This window comes from Ambystoma mexicanum, chromosome 5q (assembly GCF_040938575.1).
Source record: "Ambystoma mexicanum isolate Mex_15411 chromosome 5q, UKY_AmexF1_1, whole genome shotgun sequence".
NCBI lineage: Eukaryota > Metazoa > Chordata > Amphibia > Caudata > Ambystomatidae > Ambystoma > Ambystoma mexicanum.
Genome location: NC_090933.1, coordinates 1,314,114,694 through 1,314,130,683, shown reverse-complemented (window position 1 = coordinate 1,314,130,683; position 15,990 = coordinate 1,314,114,694). Strand labels below are relative to the sequence as shown.

The window sequence follows — 15,990 nt, the reverse complement described above, 5'->3', positions numbered from 1 at the left end:
ATATGGTGTTTAAAACAAGCATTGGAGGAGATATACGCGCTTACTTCACCCATAACACTCCGGGCACTACCTCGTATTAAGGCAAGCCCAGCCCTAACAAGACAAGCCTAGCACTATCAAGGGGAGCCCAGCCCCATCAAGGGGAGCCCAGCCCCATCAAGGGGAGCCCAGCCCCATCAAGGGGAGCCCAGCCCCATCAATGGGAGCCCAGCCCCATCACGATGAGTCAAGTCATATCACAGCAAGCTTAGTCCGATCAAGGCAAGCCTAGCCATATCAGGGCAAGCTCAGCACTATTAAGACAAGCACAGCTCCAGCAAGGTGAGCCCGGTTTTATTAAAGTGAATCCAGTGATATAAAGGCAAGCCCAGCCATATCAAGTGAGCCCAGCCCTATCAAACCAAGTTCAGCTCTATTAATACAAGCACTGCCCTATTACGATGAGTCAAGTCATATTGCAGAAAGCTTAGTCCTATCAAGGCAAGCCTAGCCATATCAGGGCAAGCTAAGCACTATTAAGATTAACTCAGTATCAGCAAGTGAGCCCAGCTATGAATCCAGCCATATAAGCCCATGCCTATCAAGGCGAGTCTAGCAATATCAAGGCAAGCCCAGCCCTAAAAAGGCAAACCCAGCCATATTACGGCAAGTCCAGTCATATAAAGGGATGGTCTTCCCAACCAATCCAAGCCCAGTCCTATCAAGGCAAGCCCAACCCTGTTAATGGTAGTTCAGTCCTATTAGCGAAGGTCAGTCCTATTACGGCAATACCAGACCATTTAAGGCAAGCACAGCCTCACTGGGCTAGCTCAGCGGGAAGGCAAGCCCAGCCCAATTACGTTCAGTTTCTATTTTTAAATGTGCGGTGTTTGACCACCAAAAGCACCACTTTGTCCTCCCAAATCACTTCTGTGCGTCTTCCAGAAGTTAAAAATGCCAGACTTTCCTGAAATCTTAGGGACATAATTGGGAGTTTGTTCTGGAGTATTGAGGAATTATGGATATTCCCCGACAGTGAGTTGAAGCTACTTAATGAAATGTTCATATATTAATGACTCGTCAATTTCTGGTTATTCTCTTAAAGATCAAAAGCACTTTTAAAATAAAATAATGGATTTACTTCTTAGAGGATTTTACAAATAATACAAGTATGAAATTAGAAAATAATTGAAACAATCATTTTACAGATGCTGGACTTGTGTTGTCCTAATTTTAGTATATTTTTAAAAAAAAACGTTTTAAACAGATACACAATAATGTAGGCCTTTCTGTACTGGAGAAGAGTATTACACACTTGCTATTTCTATGCTGAATGAGAATTAACTATCAGCAGTATTTGGCAACTCAATTTAGTAGCAAGAGAGAAGGTTTGCCATGACATGTTAAGCACTATATGAATGCATTAAGTGTACACATACATGCATAGTTTAAAAAATACAATTCAGCTCTCAAGATCCAGGTCAGGGGTGGGCTGAATATCCAGTCCACATTTTTATTTACATTATAATCTTTCAGGTTCACTGCTTTTCCCCCCTCCCCCATGAGCCACGTGCAACCTCTGTGTTTACACGGTAGGTATGTTGGTGCCATTAATGTATCCTCTGATGACGGCCCATAACCCACCTCTGAGGCTTGTCTGCTAATGTTTGCACAGTCGGAGATCTGAGTTTCTCACTTGAATGGATCAACTGATGGTGCCACAAAGCAGATTTCTGAGCAAAGTTTTCTTGTGCAATGGTTCAGTTTCCCGCCAGCGTGGACCATTTGATGTTTTTACAGGTCAAAGCCCTGAGTGAAGCTGTGCATGCATTTTGTGCACTGTTACAATTTCCCCACAGTATGGATCATCTGATGCCCGGACAGATGAGAGCTCTGAGTGAAGCGCTTATCGCACTCTGTGCACTCATATGGTTTCACACCGATATGCAGCTTCTGATGCCTGTACAGAGAAGTGCTCCAAGTGAAGCTCCTCTTGCACTCCGTGCACTGGTATGGTTTTACCCCAGTGTGTCTCCTCTGATGCCTTGACAGATTAGTCATGTGAGTGAAGCTTTTCTCGCACTCCGTGCACTGGTAGGGCCTCTCCCCAGTGTGCAGCATCTGATGTGATAACAGGTGAGATCTCTTGGTGAAGCTTTTCTCGCACTCCGTGCACTGATATGGTTTCACCCCAGTATGGATCCTCTGATGTGCTAACAGATTAGAGCTCTGAGTGAAGCTTTTCTCACACTCGGTACACTGGTATGGTTTCACCCCAGTATGGATCCTCTGATGTGCTAACAGATTAGAGCTCCGAGTGAAGCTTTTCTCACACTCTGTGCACTGGTATGGTTTCTCCCCGGTATGGAGCATTTGATGTCTGGACAGATAAGAGCCAAAACTGAAGCTTTTCTCACACTCCGTGCAATGGTATGGTTTCTCCCCGCTATGCAGCATCTGATGTCTTGCCAGAGATAATTTTTCGCTGAAGCTTTTCTCGCACTCCGTGCACTGGTAGGCCCTCTCCCCAGTGTGCAGCATCTGATGTGATAACAGGTGAGATCTCATGGTGAAGCTTTTCTCGCACTCCGTGCACTGGTGTGGTTTATCCCCGGTATGGAGTATTTGATGCCTGGACAGATTAGAGCTCCGACTGAAGCTTTTCTCACACTTTGTGCACTGATAGGGTTTCCCCCCAATATGAATCCCCGGATTTGCTAACAGATGAGAGCTCAGAACGACACGTTTTTCACGCCCACCACCCTTATCACTACACTGCATCATTTTGCCAGAAGGATGCTGCAATATCTGTACAAGTGTGAGTTTTGGGTGATGCCTTTTTGAACTCAGCACACTTAGTCTGTTCTCAGTACAGGTCCTCTGATGTGAGCAGAGGTGCAGGCTCAGAGCAAAGATGCTGTGTAGAATGGATGCTCCAATGCATCAAACGTCAGAGTGATGTTTGATCACCCTCCGTCCATCGACTCCTGGTGCTGTACCACACTGCGAGAGCTGTTGCAGTTATCGCTGCTGCACACCTGCCAACGAGAAATAATTGCCAGTGAGTGCATGAATTAAGAAGGGCGACAGGGGCTTTCAGACTGTCAGCCAAATCTAGAAGACGAGGAATATAATAAATAATATCACTATCCCATTTCATATAGCGCTTCATGGCGGATTCCAAGTGCTGGAATAACAGATGCTATTTTACAATTTAAAAGCTACTCAATGGAATGAAACCGGGAAGAATTAAATGCTGAGTCAGCACCACTGGGATTTTGATCCTGGGTCATGCAGGGTGAACACAGATGCATGGGGTGGGCACCTAACTTACTTTTAAGGTGAGGGGGTCCCCTAAAGAGGAAGTAAGGGGATGTGGTGCAACTGGTTAGAATGCAGGGACAACACTTTAGTTGTTGGGCAAATTCTGTTTGGGGGCAACCAACCAAATACACTATGTGGATAGCATTCAATTTCAGTCCCCCAATTTGTACCTCAGGCTGTTTCAGATATTTGGGGTACTGCTTGCCCATTGCTCAGCACCCTTTGGGGTGCAAGAGGAAAGTGTGGAGTGCATCAGTACAGACAGTTATACTGTTTCTCTGGTCCCTCTGGTGCTAATGCAGAGGCCGCAAGTGCTGGGGTGTCCTTGCAGCAGCCCCCTGTGGGGTATAAACAGTGCAGCAGTGTGCATCAGAGGACAGGTCACACTGCTTGCTCTGGTTCATCTGGTGCTAATGCAGAGACCACAAGTGCTGGTGTGCCCCTGCATCACCCCCTGTGGGGTATAAACAGTGTGGTAGTGTGCATCAGAGGGCAGGTCACACTGCTTGTTCTAGTTCATCTGGTGCTAATGCAGAGATCACAAGTGCTGGGGTGTCCCTGCATCAGCCCCTGTGGGGTATAAACAGTGCAGTAGTGTGCATCAGAGGGCAGGCCACACTGCTTGCTCTAGTTCATCTGGTGCTCCTGCAGTGATCACAAGTGCTGGGGTGTCCTTGCGGCAGCCCCCTGTGGGGTATAAACAGTGCAGTAGTGTGCATCAGAAGGCAAGTTGAGCCCGGTTTTATTAAAGTGAATCCAGTGATATAAAAGGCAAGCTTTAACAGCCATAACAAAGCGAGCCCAGCCCTATCACGGATCTCCGGTAGTAACTTTTTCCCCATGTGGCCAGAGGATGGCAGCCGCTAGCTGATCCGGACTCTGGGGGCGGATATATGAGGGAGGATCTCATGGGAGAAGACAGCCTCCGGGGAGATGTCATGGCTTCATTGGATGAGACATGGTATCCCCCATTTGCCCATGATGAGAAACCCTTAATACCCAGTACCCTGATGGCCTACTGCCATGAATCTATACCCCTTTAGGGAAAATAGAGAAACCTTTCCGAAAACATTCAGGCCAAACTTACATCCCTGGTCTAAAAAGTAAAAGCTCCAAGAATACTTTTTCCAGTTCTAATTCCCCTCCATATAGAGCTGGCTAGTCATATGGAACCATTGAAAGCGATTTCCCCAAGTAATCAGCATCAGTTAACATCAATGGACTCCATTTCCCACAAACACCCAAGTACTGGGACGAGGAGGATGAAGGTAACAATTTATTTATTTTCATTTGTATAACGCACACAAACCCTGAGGCATCTAGGCGCTGTAAGGGAGCCAGGTACACAGGCTATCCAGGTACATGGACAGTTCCATGCATAGTTTCCAAATAAAAGATTCACATTCCAGCAGGCAGCAAGCGTGGTGAACAGGTTAGACAAACAGCCAAGTTTTGAGGCCCAGTAGGATTCTTCAGCTCTTAGAGCATGTGGGCGAGAGTTCCATTGCTTAGCCGCAAAGAGTGCGAAGCTTGACCATCCCGCTCTGGCACATTTGAACTTAGGTTGGGATGCAGAGAGGAAGGAGCCTCAAGCTCAATGAGCGTGCTAGTTGTTTTCAGGATGCACCTGTTCGTGGGACATTTAAAGATCGTAAACAAACTCTATGATGCTGCTGTTTGGGAGAAGATTTTGTACCTCTCTCTGAGACGTGTGGTCCTTGGACGTACGGACCATTGGGGTGTATGGAATGCAGATATGGGGGAGACACAGAGTGAATGTTGAAACAACCAGATATACAAAGCCGAAGAAGATCTATGCAATTGAGGAGTTAAAAGAGGAACTGTTACCTATGAATATAAGAAGTCCTGGCAAGTGAGTAAACCAGGCAGTCGCAAGAAGTCCTGGCAGGGGAGTAAACCAGGCAGTCAAAAGTGCACACGAAGCCCTGGCAGGGGAGTAAACCAGGCAGTCACGAGTGCACACGAAGCCCTGGCAGGGGAGTAAACCAGGCAGTCACGAGTGCTCACGAAGCCCTGGCAGGGGAGTAAACCAGGCAGTCACGAGTGCACACAAAGCCCTGGCAGGGGAGTAAACCAGGCAGTCACGAGTGCACACAAAGCCCTGGCAGGGGAGTAAACCAGGCAGTCACGAGTGCACACAAAGCCCTGGCAGGGGAGTAAACCAGGCAGTCACAAGTGCACAAGAAGCCCTGGCAGGGGAGTAAACCAGGCAGTCACAAGTGCACAAGAAGCCCTGGCAGGGGAGTAAACCAGGCAGTCACAAGTGCACAAGAAGCCCTGGCAGGGGAGTAAACCAGGCAGTCACAAGTGCACAAGAAGCCCTGGCAGGGGAGTAAACCAGGCAGTCACGAGTGCACAAGAAGCCCTTGCAGGGGAGTAAACCAGGCAGTCACGAGTGCACAAGAAGCCCTTGCAGGGGAGTAAACCAGGCAGTCACAAGTGCACAAGAAGCCCTGGCAGGGGAGTAAACCAGGCAGTCACAAGTGCACAAGAAGCCCTGACAGGGGAGTAAACCAGGCAGTCACAAGTGCACAAGAAGCCCTTGCAGGGGAGTAAACCAGGCAGTCACGAGTGCACAAGAAGCCCTTGCAGGGGAGTAAACCAGGCAGTCACGAGTGCACAAGAAGCCCTTGCAGGGGAGTAAACCAGGCAGTCACAAGTGCACAAGAAGCCCTGGCAGGGGAGTAAACCAGGCAGTCACAAGTGCACAAGAAGCCCTGGCAGGGGAGTAAACCAGGCAGTCACAAGTGCACAAGAAGCCCTGGCAGGGGAGTAAACCAGGCAGTCACAAGTGCACAAGAAGCCCTTGCAGGGGAGTAAACCAGGCAGTCACGAGTGCACAAGAAGCCCTTGCAGGGGAGTAAACCAGGCAGTCACAAGTGCACAAGAAGCCCTGGCAGGGGAGTAAACCAGGCAGTCACAAGTGCACAAGAAGCCCTGACAGGGGAGTAAACCAGGCAGTCACAAGTGCACAAGAAGCCCTTGCAGGGGAGTAAACCAAACAGTTGCAAATCTACCAAGAAAGGACTGTTTGTTGAACAAAAGAAGGAACTTTTGAAAGAAGGAACTACAAGGCTAAGGAGCTCTGTAAGTAGCAGGATTGTTGTGGGCCATGAAAGACACACAGAACTGTTAGACCAAGAATTGTTGGCCTATTGTTGAAGATTTCAGGGGAAGGGCATCCCCCTCTGGAACCGAGGTTCTTTTACCCTGGAGAACCTTTATGTTGTTCTGTTTTTCCTTTATGAACTCGGTTTGCAATCACCAGGCTAAAGAGATTTCCCTTTCACCTTATAATGTAGTTTGTAGTGTGAGGGTCAGGTTAGAACGTTTGGACACAAGGGCAGTTTTCATTTTGACATCTTGACATGGACCGGACCTTACTTTTTGGTTCTAGGTAGGGACATTCCTGTGAGAGCCGGGTCAGAGAGGCATTTCCCAACCCGTTTTAGGTTAATAAAAGTCCTTAACCAAAAACATGGCAACTTTGTGTCTGGCTTTCATTGCTGACGCCTCACCCCCCGCCCCCAACACACAAGCACATTTAGCCCCCTCCCCACACACTACAATCAAGTCCTCCACACACTGCCCTGCACCCAGCCCCCACACTCCCATGTTGCCTCTCACACTCAGCCAAACAAAAATAAAACTCAGCCCCGCCCCCACACACACCCAGTCTACGCCCCCACACACAGCTCCACCACACGCACAGGCCCACCACACGCACAGCCATGCCACACCCACCACACACACTCAGCCCCGACACACAGGCTGACACACACACACATACTCAACCCCACACCACACAGCCCCGCCAAGCACACACACACACACACACTCGGCCCCACCAAACACACACACTCCCCAACACTCAGATGCCCACACAAACATTCAGACTCCCTCAAACACACTCGGACCCTCTCACTGACACTCAGACATTACCCCACACACAGACACACATTTTTGGCCCCCCACAGACACAGAGCCCCACACACAAACACACTCCGACCACTGTTGACACACTGCACCCAGCACGCACCCAATACACACTCCCAGGCTACCGCCCTACAACACACACAGTCCCAGCACACACACACACACTCAGCCCCAGCACACACAGTCAGCAATACCACACCCCGCCCCACCCCATAGAGCCCTATCACACACTAAGCCGCACCTCACACACAACCCCAAACCCCCACACACAGTCTCAACACACTCAGCAACGAGTCACACATCGAGAGAAGCAAAATATATGGAGGTAGAAAGACACACGGCCTCCCCCCTCTCCCCTTCCGACCCTCACCCAGGAGCTAAACACCCGAATACTATACTCCGAATGGACATATTACATTGCCACACACTTGCAGGGATTTACTGCATGCACCTGGAAAGTTTGGGCATCCCGATTGTTGTCCTGCATGTGGCGCAATCTGGGTGTCAGGAGATGTGTCCCAGAGTGCACAGAAAAGAGCCACCAGCCTGATGCTGATGAGGAAAAGGCAGCACATATGGCACTACCGCAATGCAATGAGAGTGATGGGCAGAGAGCGAGACAGTGTGTGTGGGTGGTATGCTTATGTAACATACTGAGCAGGATTGTTTTCCATTTGGTAGCTCTTGTTGTTTGGGAGGGGCTTTCAGACCTGTACCTATAACAGCGGGGCTGTGCACCACTCACAGACATGCTAAATTGCTGTTACATGCTCAACTCCCTGACATGGCCGCAGAATTGAGCACATACATACATCAACGTGCGCACACCATACAATGCCCATCCACACACATACATTAAAAGAAAAGCCCCCTACACAGCGTGCACACACCATCCACAGCATAGAGTCCCCATCCACACACATACATTAAAAGACCCCTACACAACGTGCACACACCATCCACAGCATACAGTCCCCATCCACACACATTAAAAGAAAAGCCCCCCCCCCCCCCCAACACGTGCACAGCATGCACAGGAGTGCATTAAACACAACCCGTAGGGCAGCACTTACCTTAACGTGGGAGACTTGCAGGTGTTGAGCAGTGGCGGCTGCGAGTCGGAAGGAAGACCAGGCAACAGGATTCCCACTGGAGTCCACCGAGGCAGGCAGGCTGCTAGCAGGCAGGTAGGGAGGCAGGAGGAAGGAAGGCAGGCAGGGAGTCAGTCAGTCAGGCAGTGAGGCAGGCAGGATTCCCACTGGAGACCACCGAGGCGAGGCAGGCAAGGCAACAGGATTCACACTAGAGTCCACCGAGGCAGGCAGGCTAGCAGGTAAGGCAGGCAACCGCAGGCAGGCAGGATGAAGATCACGGCACGCCCTCTCAGGATTGTTAATGAAATGGGAAACTGCCTGCATTTCCTTTCATTTTTTAGGCAACAAATCTCGCCGCATTCTCGCAGGCCGCGGCGACAGCTGCAAGGACGGCCTCAGTGAGATGACATCACGTGCTGTGTGGGAGCCTGGCTGGCTGCAAGGGCGGCCTCAGTGAGATGACGTCACGTGCGGTGTGGGAGCCTGGCTGGCTGCAAGGACGGCCTCAGTGAGATGACGTCACGTGCTGTGTGGGCACCTGGCTGGCTGCAAGGGCGGCCTCAGTGAGATGATGTCACGTGCTGTGTGGGCGCCTGGCTGGCTGCAAGGGCGGCCTCAGTGAGATGACGTCACGTGCGGTGTGGGAGCCTGGCTGGCTGCATGGACGGCCTCAGTGAGATGATGTCACGTCACGTGCTGTGTGGGAGGCCTCAGTGAGATGACGTCACGTGCTGTGTGGGAGCCTGGCTGGCTGCAAGGACGGGGGCACTGATTGGGGGGGGGACTCCTATTGTTTTGGAGACGGACACCCTTTTCTATTGTTTGGAAACTTGCAAGTTTCCAAACCAATAGAAAAAAGTGCACGTCTCCAAACCAGTGGGACTCGGGAGAAAGTCGCGAGATTAGTCGCTAAATTGGCAACACTGCCCGGAGGAGTCCTTCGCTTCCAGCCAGTGCCCCCCCCCCTGCCTCCAGCTGCTGCCAGCACTGTGACGCCCCCACCCCTTTTCGGACGCAAGGAGGCTCGGACACTCCCACCCCCACTCCGGGTGTTACCCAATGATCCCACCCCGTTTGGTCCACCCCATCTCTGCCCCCCACACCTGCCCACCCCCACCCCTAAGGGGTCCTCACGTTCCTGCCCCCCTTCCCTGGCAGCTGCCCATGTCCCTCACGTTCGACCTCATCTCATAATGCAACAAACATTGTGTTTATAAATAACTCTAAAGAAAGTTTTGCCATAGAAAACGTGAAGTTCAATTCAGGGCTGGGGGTCAGTCTGAGGGCATTTATACCCTATAATTCGGCCCATTTAATAAACGGCATTTGTATCATCGGCGCCGAATAGCGCCCATGGCTCAGGTAGGCGCTACATACCAGTCACAGCTTTTAACTTTGACCAGGGGTTCATTTAAAACAGCTGTGACTTTGGCATTGCCCCCAACAGTGCATCGGATCCTCCACGCCCACCCCCACCCCCCAACACAAACACTCACCACGTCTGGTCACCTCTGCATATGAGCACTTTTGGGGTCTCCTCTAATGCCCCAATGGTCAGTGTTGAGGCTCCGAATACGTTCGGAACCTCGGGCAATCCAAAACATTCAAATGAATCACAGCAATGTAATGAGACGCGGGAGCCGGGTTAGTAGGATGCTCTTCTCTTTATTATCTGCGCCAGAACTGGCGTCCGAGGCGGTAACCCCGCCTCTTCCCCTTTCTGTGGCCACGCCACAACTTCTACACAAACAGAAAGAATGGACGCAAACAGTAACCATGAATAACGTGTCCATAGAAATAGGACACAACATCTAGGACGCAACATCTCCCCCCCACTTAAGAGAGGGGCGCCCATTCTTACATTTCTTCTATCCACCGAGGGGGTCGACGAATAGTCCTTTTGGACGGGCTCCTCCGGGGTGTTCTCTCCCAGTGCACAGGGGTGTCGCTGTCGCTGTCGTCCGCATCTCGCACCTCCACCTGATACTCTGACTCCACCTCTGAGGATTCCAGGTCAGACCTCGAGTGATCAGTGGTCGGTTCGGCGTGTCCCTCAAAGGTCTTGAAAAATGACGAATTTCTCGTAATTGTCCCTGTGGGGCTGGCTGCTGTTATCATGGAGCCATTGACGTGCGTCACTTCTAACGGTTCAGGTCTGAACGCCGGGGTGTCCTTGGTGTTTTGTTCTTGCCTTACCAACACCACATCGCCCACTTGAATGTGACAAGGCTTGGCCTGTCTTTTTCGATCAGTGTATGCTTTTGTTAGTTCTTTGCTCCGCTTGTCTCTTTTGATGGCGTCACCTACGGCTGTTGGCGACGGACGGGCATGGGGGTTGTGGGGCAGTTGCGTTCGTATGATGTGCCCGAACATTAGAGTGGACGGACACACCCCTGTGGTGCTGTGTGGAGTGTTCCGGTACTCACATAGGAGGGTGCAGATGGCCTGCATGAATGACCTATTTGTTATGGAACATATTTGGAGTGTTCTCTTGAGAGAGCTCATGAATTTCTCAGCCATTCCGTTCGCTTGTGGCCACAGCGGTGTGATTGTTCTATGCTGAAAACCAAGGTGTTCCGCGAACATTGCGAAGTCATGTCCACTGAATGGTGGGCCATTGTCTGACTTTACTATCGATGGTATGCCGTAATCAGCAAAAGTCTTGTCCAGGGCAGGTATAACCGCTTGGGCACTTGTAGAGTGAATGAGATGCACCTCCGGGAACCGTGACATTTCGTCCACAATTACCAACACGTATTTCCCATTTGCCAGGGGCCCAAACATGTCTACAGCCACTCGGTCCCACACTTGCGGAGGCATCTCTGATGGTTGTAGGGGTGCCGGGAATGTTCGGGGACTCACCGCTTGGCAGGTGAGGCAATTGCCCAGGATCTGTTCTAATTGTTCATCCAGTTTGGGGAACCAAACCTTTGTTCTCAGTTGTCTCTTGGTGGACACTATTCCGCGGTGGCCAGCATGAGCTATGTCCAGTATTTGCTTCTGCAGGCTGGAGGGGATTACAATTCGGTTCTCTTTGAGAAGCAAACTTTCTGGAGACACGGATAACGTGTGGCGTATCAGTCTGAAAACGCGAAGTTGAGCCTTTTCTGTTTCTGTTAGTTCTTTGACATGCCACCGGCCCGTTCGCAGACACTCTTTTATGATGGGCATCATCTTGTCTGTGGACGTGGCTTCCACGAGTTGGGCAACGGAGACATGCTTGGGGAGTGCATTGTTGACTAGGAAATTGAGGTATTGGTTCGCTTTTGTGGATTGTCGTTCCACTTGAGCTGGTAGTGGGTATCTGGAGAGAAAATCGGCGGGGTTGTTCTCTTTCCTTGGGCGATGTATAATCTTGAAGGAATACTCTTGTAAGCGTAGACCCCATCTGGCAATTCGGGGTGGCATTTTGGCAGTGGGTTTGCCATATATTGTGGTTAGCGCTTGGTGATCGGTCACGACGGTGAATGGGCGGCCATATAAGAAGAGATGGTAGTGCTCACACGCCCATACGACTGCGAGACTTTCCTTTTCGGGTTGCGAGTACGCGCATTCTGTCTTTGATAGACTCCGACTGGCATAGGCTACTATTCGCTTGGGTGCATTGGGTGGCGCTCCCGGTCTGGATTGAGCCAGAATGGCGCCCAGGCCTACAGGACTGGCGTCTACGGTGAGTTCCGTGTCGTAGTCAGGGTCGTAATAAGCCATGCAGGACGCTGATGATATGCGTCGTTTAATTTCCTGGAATGCTTTTTCGCATTCTGTTGTCCAATCAAATTCCTGGTCCTTCCCGGTGAGGACTCTTAGCGGGGTGCTCACTGACGCAAAGTCTTGAATGTACCTCGTGCAATAACTTGCCATGCCCAGGAATGATCGTATGCCCGATGATGAAGTGGGAGTGGGGGCATCCACCAGGGCTTGTACCTTTTCAGGATCTGGACGCATGCCCTTGTTTGAAAATATGTGTCCAAAGAACTTGAGTGTGGTCTTGTTGATTTCACACTTTTCTGGGTTGAGCGTGAGGTTGGCATTTTCTAGCGCCATGCAGACTCTTCGTAGCGTGTCATCGTGGCTTTCTTGGGAAGTGCCGAAGATAAGAATGTCATCACTGTAATTCAAACAGTGCGGGATATGTTTAATTATTTGATGTATCTCATTCTGAAAAATCTCGGCTGCGGATGACACACCGAAGCTTAGTCTCTTGTATCTGAAGAGCCCTAGATGGGTTGAGAATGTGGTTATATATCGAGAAGACGGGTGAAGTTCGAGTTGGTGGTAACCCTTGTTCAGGTCGAGCTTCGAGAAGATGGTGGCCCCATGTAGAAGATGTATCATGTCTGTCATACGTGGAGCCAAATGTCGCTCTCTTTCAATGGCCACATTTGGAGCACGCATGTCTACGCAGATGTGTATCTTGGAAGTGCCATCTTTCTTGGGTACCGGGACTATTGGCGAAACCCATGGAGTCGGGCCTGACGCTGGTTCGATTATGCCTTGTTGTAGTAGTGAATGGATCTCGTCTTCACTTGCCGTTGTATATTGAGGGGAATACCCCGATAGTGTTGAGCAATAGGTTTTACCTGCTGATTAATGTGCAGTTTGATTTGCTTGTCTTTTAAACACCCTAGTCCTCTGAAGAGTGCCGGAAATACCTTTTGTATCATGTCTTTGGCGCTGGAGGTGTATGCAGACATGATCTGATACATGATGCTGATGAGGCCCATTTGTATCGCTGTGCGGAAGCTTAGGATGCTTCCTCCCGGGACTTCACCTCTGATTACATATATTTTTACTTTCTGGCTCTGCTTCTTGTAGTTGCAATGTGCGTTGAACATCCCAATACAGTCTAGCGGTTTGTTGGACCCGTAGGGGTATATTAGCGTGTCGGCCTTCTTTAAGTCTTTCTTGACTTCCAACGATTTATATATTATGTCATTGATGACATTCACAGTGGCGCCTGTGTCTATCAGAAATTCTAGATTTTGGCCATTCAGTTGGAGTAAGAGGGTCGGACTGTATTCAGTCGCTGTGGCATTTCCAATGGCATGCACGTATGCTCGCTTTCTTTCTCCACTGGATGAAGATGATCTGATTGTCCGTCTGTCCTGAGGCGAGTCATCCACATATCTGATCCTATGTCTTGGTCTGCGGTGCGGGGAGTGGCGTCTGCTCTCTCGGTGGTTAGACGTTTCCCTCTCTCTTCTCTCTTCTCGCCTCCTCGATGAGGGCGCTTGTTCTTTGGTTGAGCTGTGAGAGCGCCTCCTTCCATACGTGGAGCCTCGATGTGAGTTTCTGCGCGGGCTCTCCCGCCTAGAGCGTCCACCTTCTTGACGTCCGGCTTCCCTGTTGCTTCCTGAGTTTTGGAGGAATTTGATGTTCTTGCAGACAGACTGGAAATGATTGTCCCCCCCGCATTTATCACACTGATGTCCAATCGCAGGGCATGGACCAACATGAGGAAAGCGGAAACCACATCGATAGCACTTCTTTGGTTCTGACGGGCCGACAGGCGTGCGGATGGGGCAGAGAGAGGCTGATTTGGCATTTTGCGTGATGGAGATATTGCCTAGAGACTCTGTTTGTAGTGTTAGTGCAGCGTCTGCTCTTGCAATTTGAAGGATCTCTTCTAGCGTCCTGCTCTTCTGTAGCAATTTTCTGCGAAAGTCAGGGGACCCGCACCCTGCGATGGCTTGTGATTTTAGTGCCTCTTCAGTGGAATATTTGTCAAAATCGCAGTATTTTGCTCTTTTTCTTAGCCTCATAATGAAATTGTCCATGGTTTCATCATTGTCTTGCGTCGTTGTGTGGAACACATGTCTCTCGTAGTCGACGTTCCGTAAGGGTGCGAAATAAGCATTTAATGAGTCAATTATGCCTTGAAAAGAGTTAGTGTTGTCCTCGGGCATTTCGAACACGATGTCCCTCACCACGGGATCCAAAGAGTGAAGCAGGATGCCTCTTAACCGGCGCTCTTCTCGCACGCCCGAGGCATCAATGTAGATGTGGAGTTCTTTCAGCCATCGAGCCCATCTGGGTGCCAGGCTGTTGGTGTCCGTCATATCGAAATGCGGGACCGCTTGTAGCTGCAGAGATTCAGAGGAATTGTCCTCTCCAGTGCTGGCTGCTCTCGGAGTGGAGCTGGCTTGGGGGCTCTGTAAGCCACTGTCAATGTTGTCTGCTGACATGCTGGTGGACATGGCTGGGCTGCGCTGCTGTGGCACTCTACTCACTGGGGTGGCGTGTGCTGAAGGTCCCTCACCACTTCTTTCACCAGCACGGCCTCGCCGGCTGAACGTGGGGGCTAGCGGCGACTTGGGCTGCATGGGGGCGTCATGAGTAGCAGGTGGCCCTTAGTCGCTGGGCTGCAGCGCTTCCCTCCTGGTGTGTGTGTGAGTGGCAGGAGCTTCCTTCCCTCGCCACTGCAGCACGCAAGCAAAACAAAAAGCGGCCGTGCCTGGGGCAGCAATGTTAATTAATAATTTTTTTTTTTTTTATTTTTTTTTTTTTAGTGGCCCACACGCGACTCTGAAGACTGCCTGCTAGTGGGCGTGGGTGGGTCGACAATGCGCTGCAGGGCCGAAAGCAGCGGCGTTGCTCCGCGGCCCACGTGCGACTCTGAAGCTGCCTGCGGGTGGGCGAGGGCGGGCCAACAACGTGCAGCAGATCCGGAGGCAGCGGTGTCGCTCCGCGGCCCACACGCGACGCTGGAGCTGCCGGCAGGTGGGCGTGAGTAAGACGTCCTCGTTGCCAATGTTGAGGCTCCGTATACGTTCGGAACCTCGAGCGAACCAAAACATTCAAATGAATCACAGCAATGTAATGAGACGCGGGAGCCGGGTTAGTAGGATGCTCTTCTCTTTATTATCTGCGCCAGAACTGGCGTCCGAGGCGGTAACCCCGCCTCTTCCCCTTTCTGTGGCCACGCCACAACTTCTACACAAACAGAAAGAACGGACGCAAACAGTAACCATGAATAACGTGTCCATAGAAATAGGACACAACATCTAGGACGCAACAGTCAGTGGCAGGGGGTCAAGTACGTAGGTGCTCCGCAACCCGCCCGCCCCCCAACCGCGGAAAGGCCATCTGCGTCCCTATACTTTACTTGAAATGGGACCGTTTCCTTTTTTCGGGGAAGGCACCCCCCGGACACCTGAATCTTTCAGTGCAAGTGTCTGATCCCGTGTGAGGTTTTCATAGGCGACGTCGCCAGCCGGCCATATAGCTGAGTGAGTGACGCACTTGCTGTGGAGCTCATGGTTGCAGGCGAGTGTCGTGGCAGGATGGACTCGGCATTTTGACAGTAGCATGATGACAGTAGCATGCCCCACAACCAAATCTCATTGTGTACTATAATGCAAGCTTTCTGGAACCCAAACTTCACCTATACCCTCCCCCGCCCCCTCCGGGACCAGCCTGTAGTCACTATTTTGCAACAAACTGGATCTATCTGTACTGTTACAATTTTGGGCACTTTATATATTTGTCTACCGTGGCAATTGGTTTGGGGCCTTTCCACTGGTACATTATTTTCAAATAATTTTAAACCCCATCCTCAGAAGTGGCTCCGAATATCGTCTAACCAATCCAACAATGATGGGGGACACACACTGAATGATGACCCAATTTTCTTGAC

The 15,990-nt window shown here is 50.7% G+C and overlaps 2 protein-coding genes and 1 pseudogene across 2 annotated transcripts in view; 1 reads left to right on the top strand and 2 right to left on the bottom strand.

Annotated features, from left to right (window-relative positions):
* The window catches only part of LOC138498463 (zinc finger protein 271-like), a 77,061-nt gene extending 68,605 nt beyond the window's left edge, over nucleotides 1-8,456 (bottom strand). Inside the window, exon 1 of the mRNA XM_069622213.1 lies at nucleotides 8,334-8,456. The gene's annotated coding sequence lies outside the window, so the exon portion shown is untranslated. The remainder of the gene's footprint in view (nucleotides 1-8,333) is intronic.
* LOC138498400 (zinc finger protein 850-like) overlaps nucleotides 1-15,990 on the top strand; it is a 272,974-nt pseudogene that overhangs the window by 116,929 nt on the left and 140,055 nt on the right.
* LOC138498465 (zinc finger protein 436-like) lies at nucleotides 1,455-8,468 on the bottom strand. The gene is made up of 2 exons (XM_069622216.1): nucleotides 8,334-8,468; nucleotides 1,455-3,017 (listed from the first exon to the last, which is right to left on the bottom strand). Exon 2 carries the CDS (start codon nucleotides 2,761-2,763, stop codon nucleotides 1,822-1,824), a length of 942 nt encoding a protein of 313 aa, XP_069478317.1. The 5' UTR covers nucleotides 2,764-3,017; nucleotides 8,334-8,468; the 3' UTR covers nucleotides 1,455-1,821.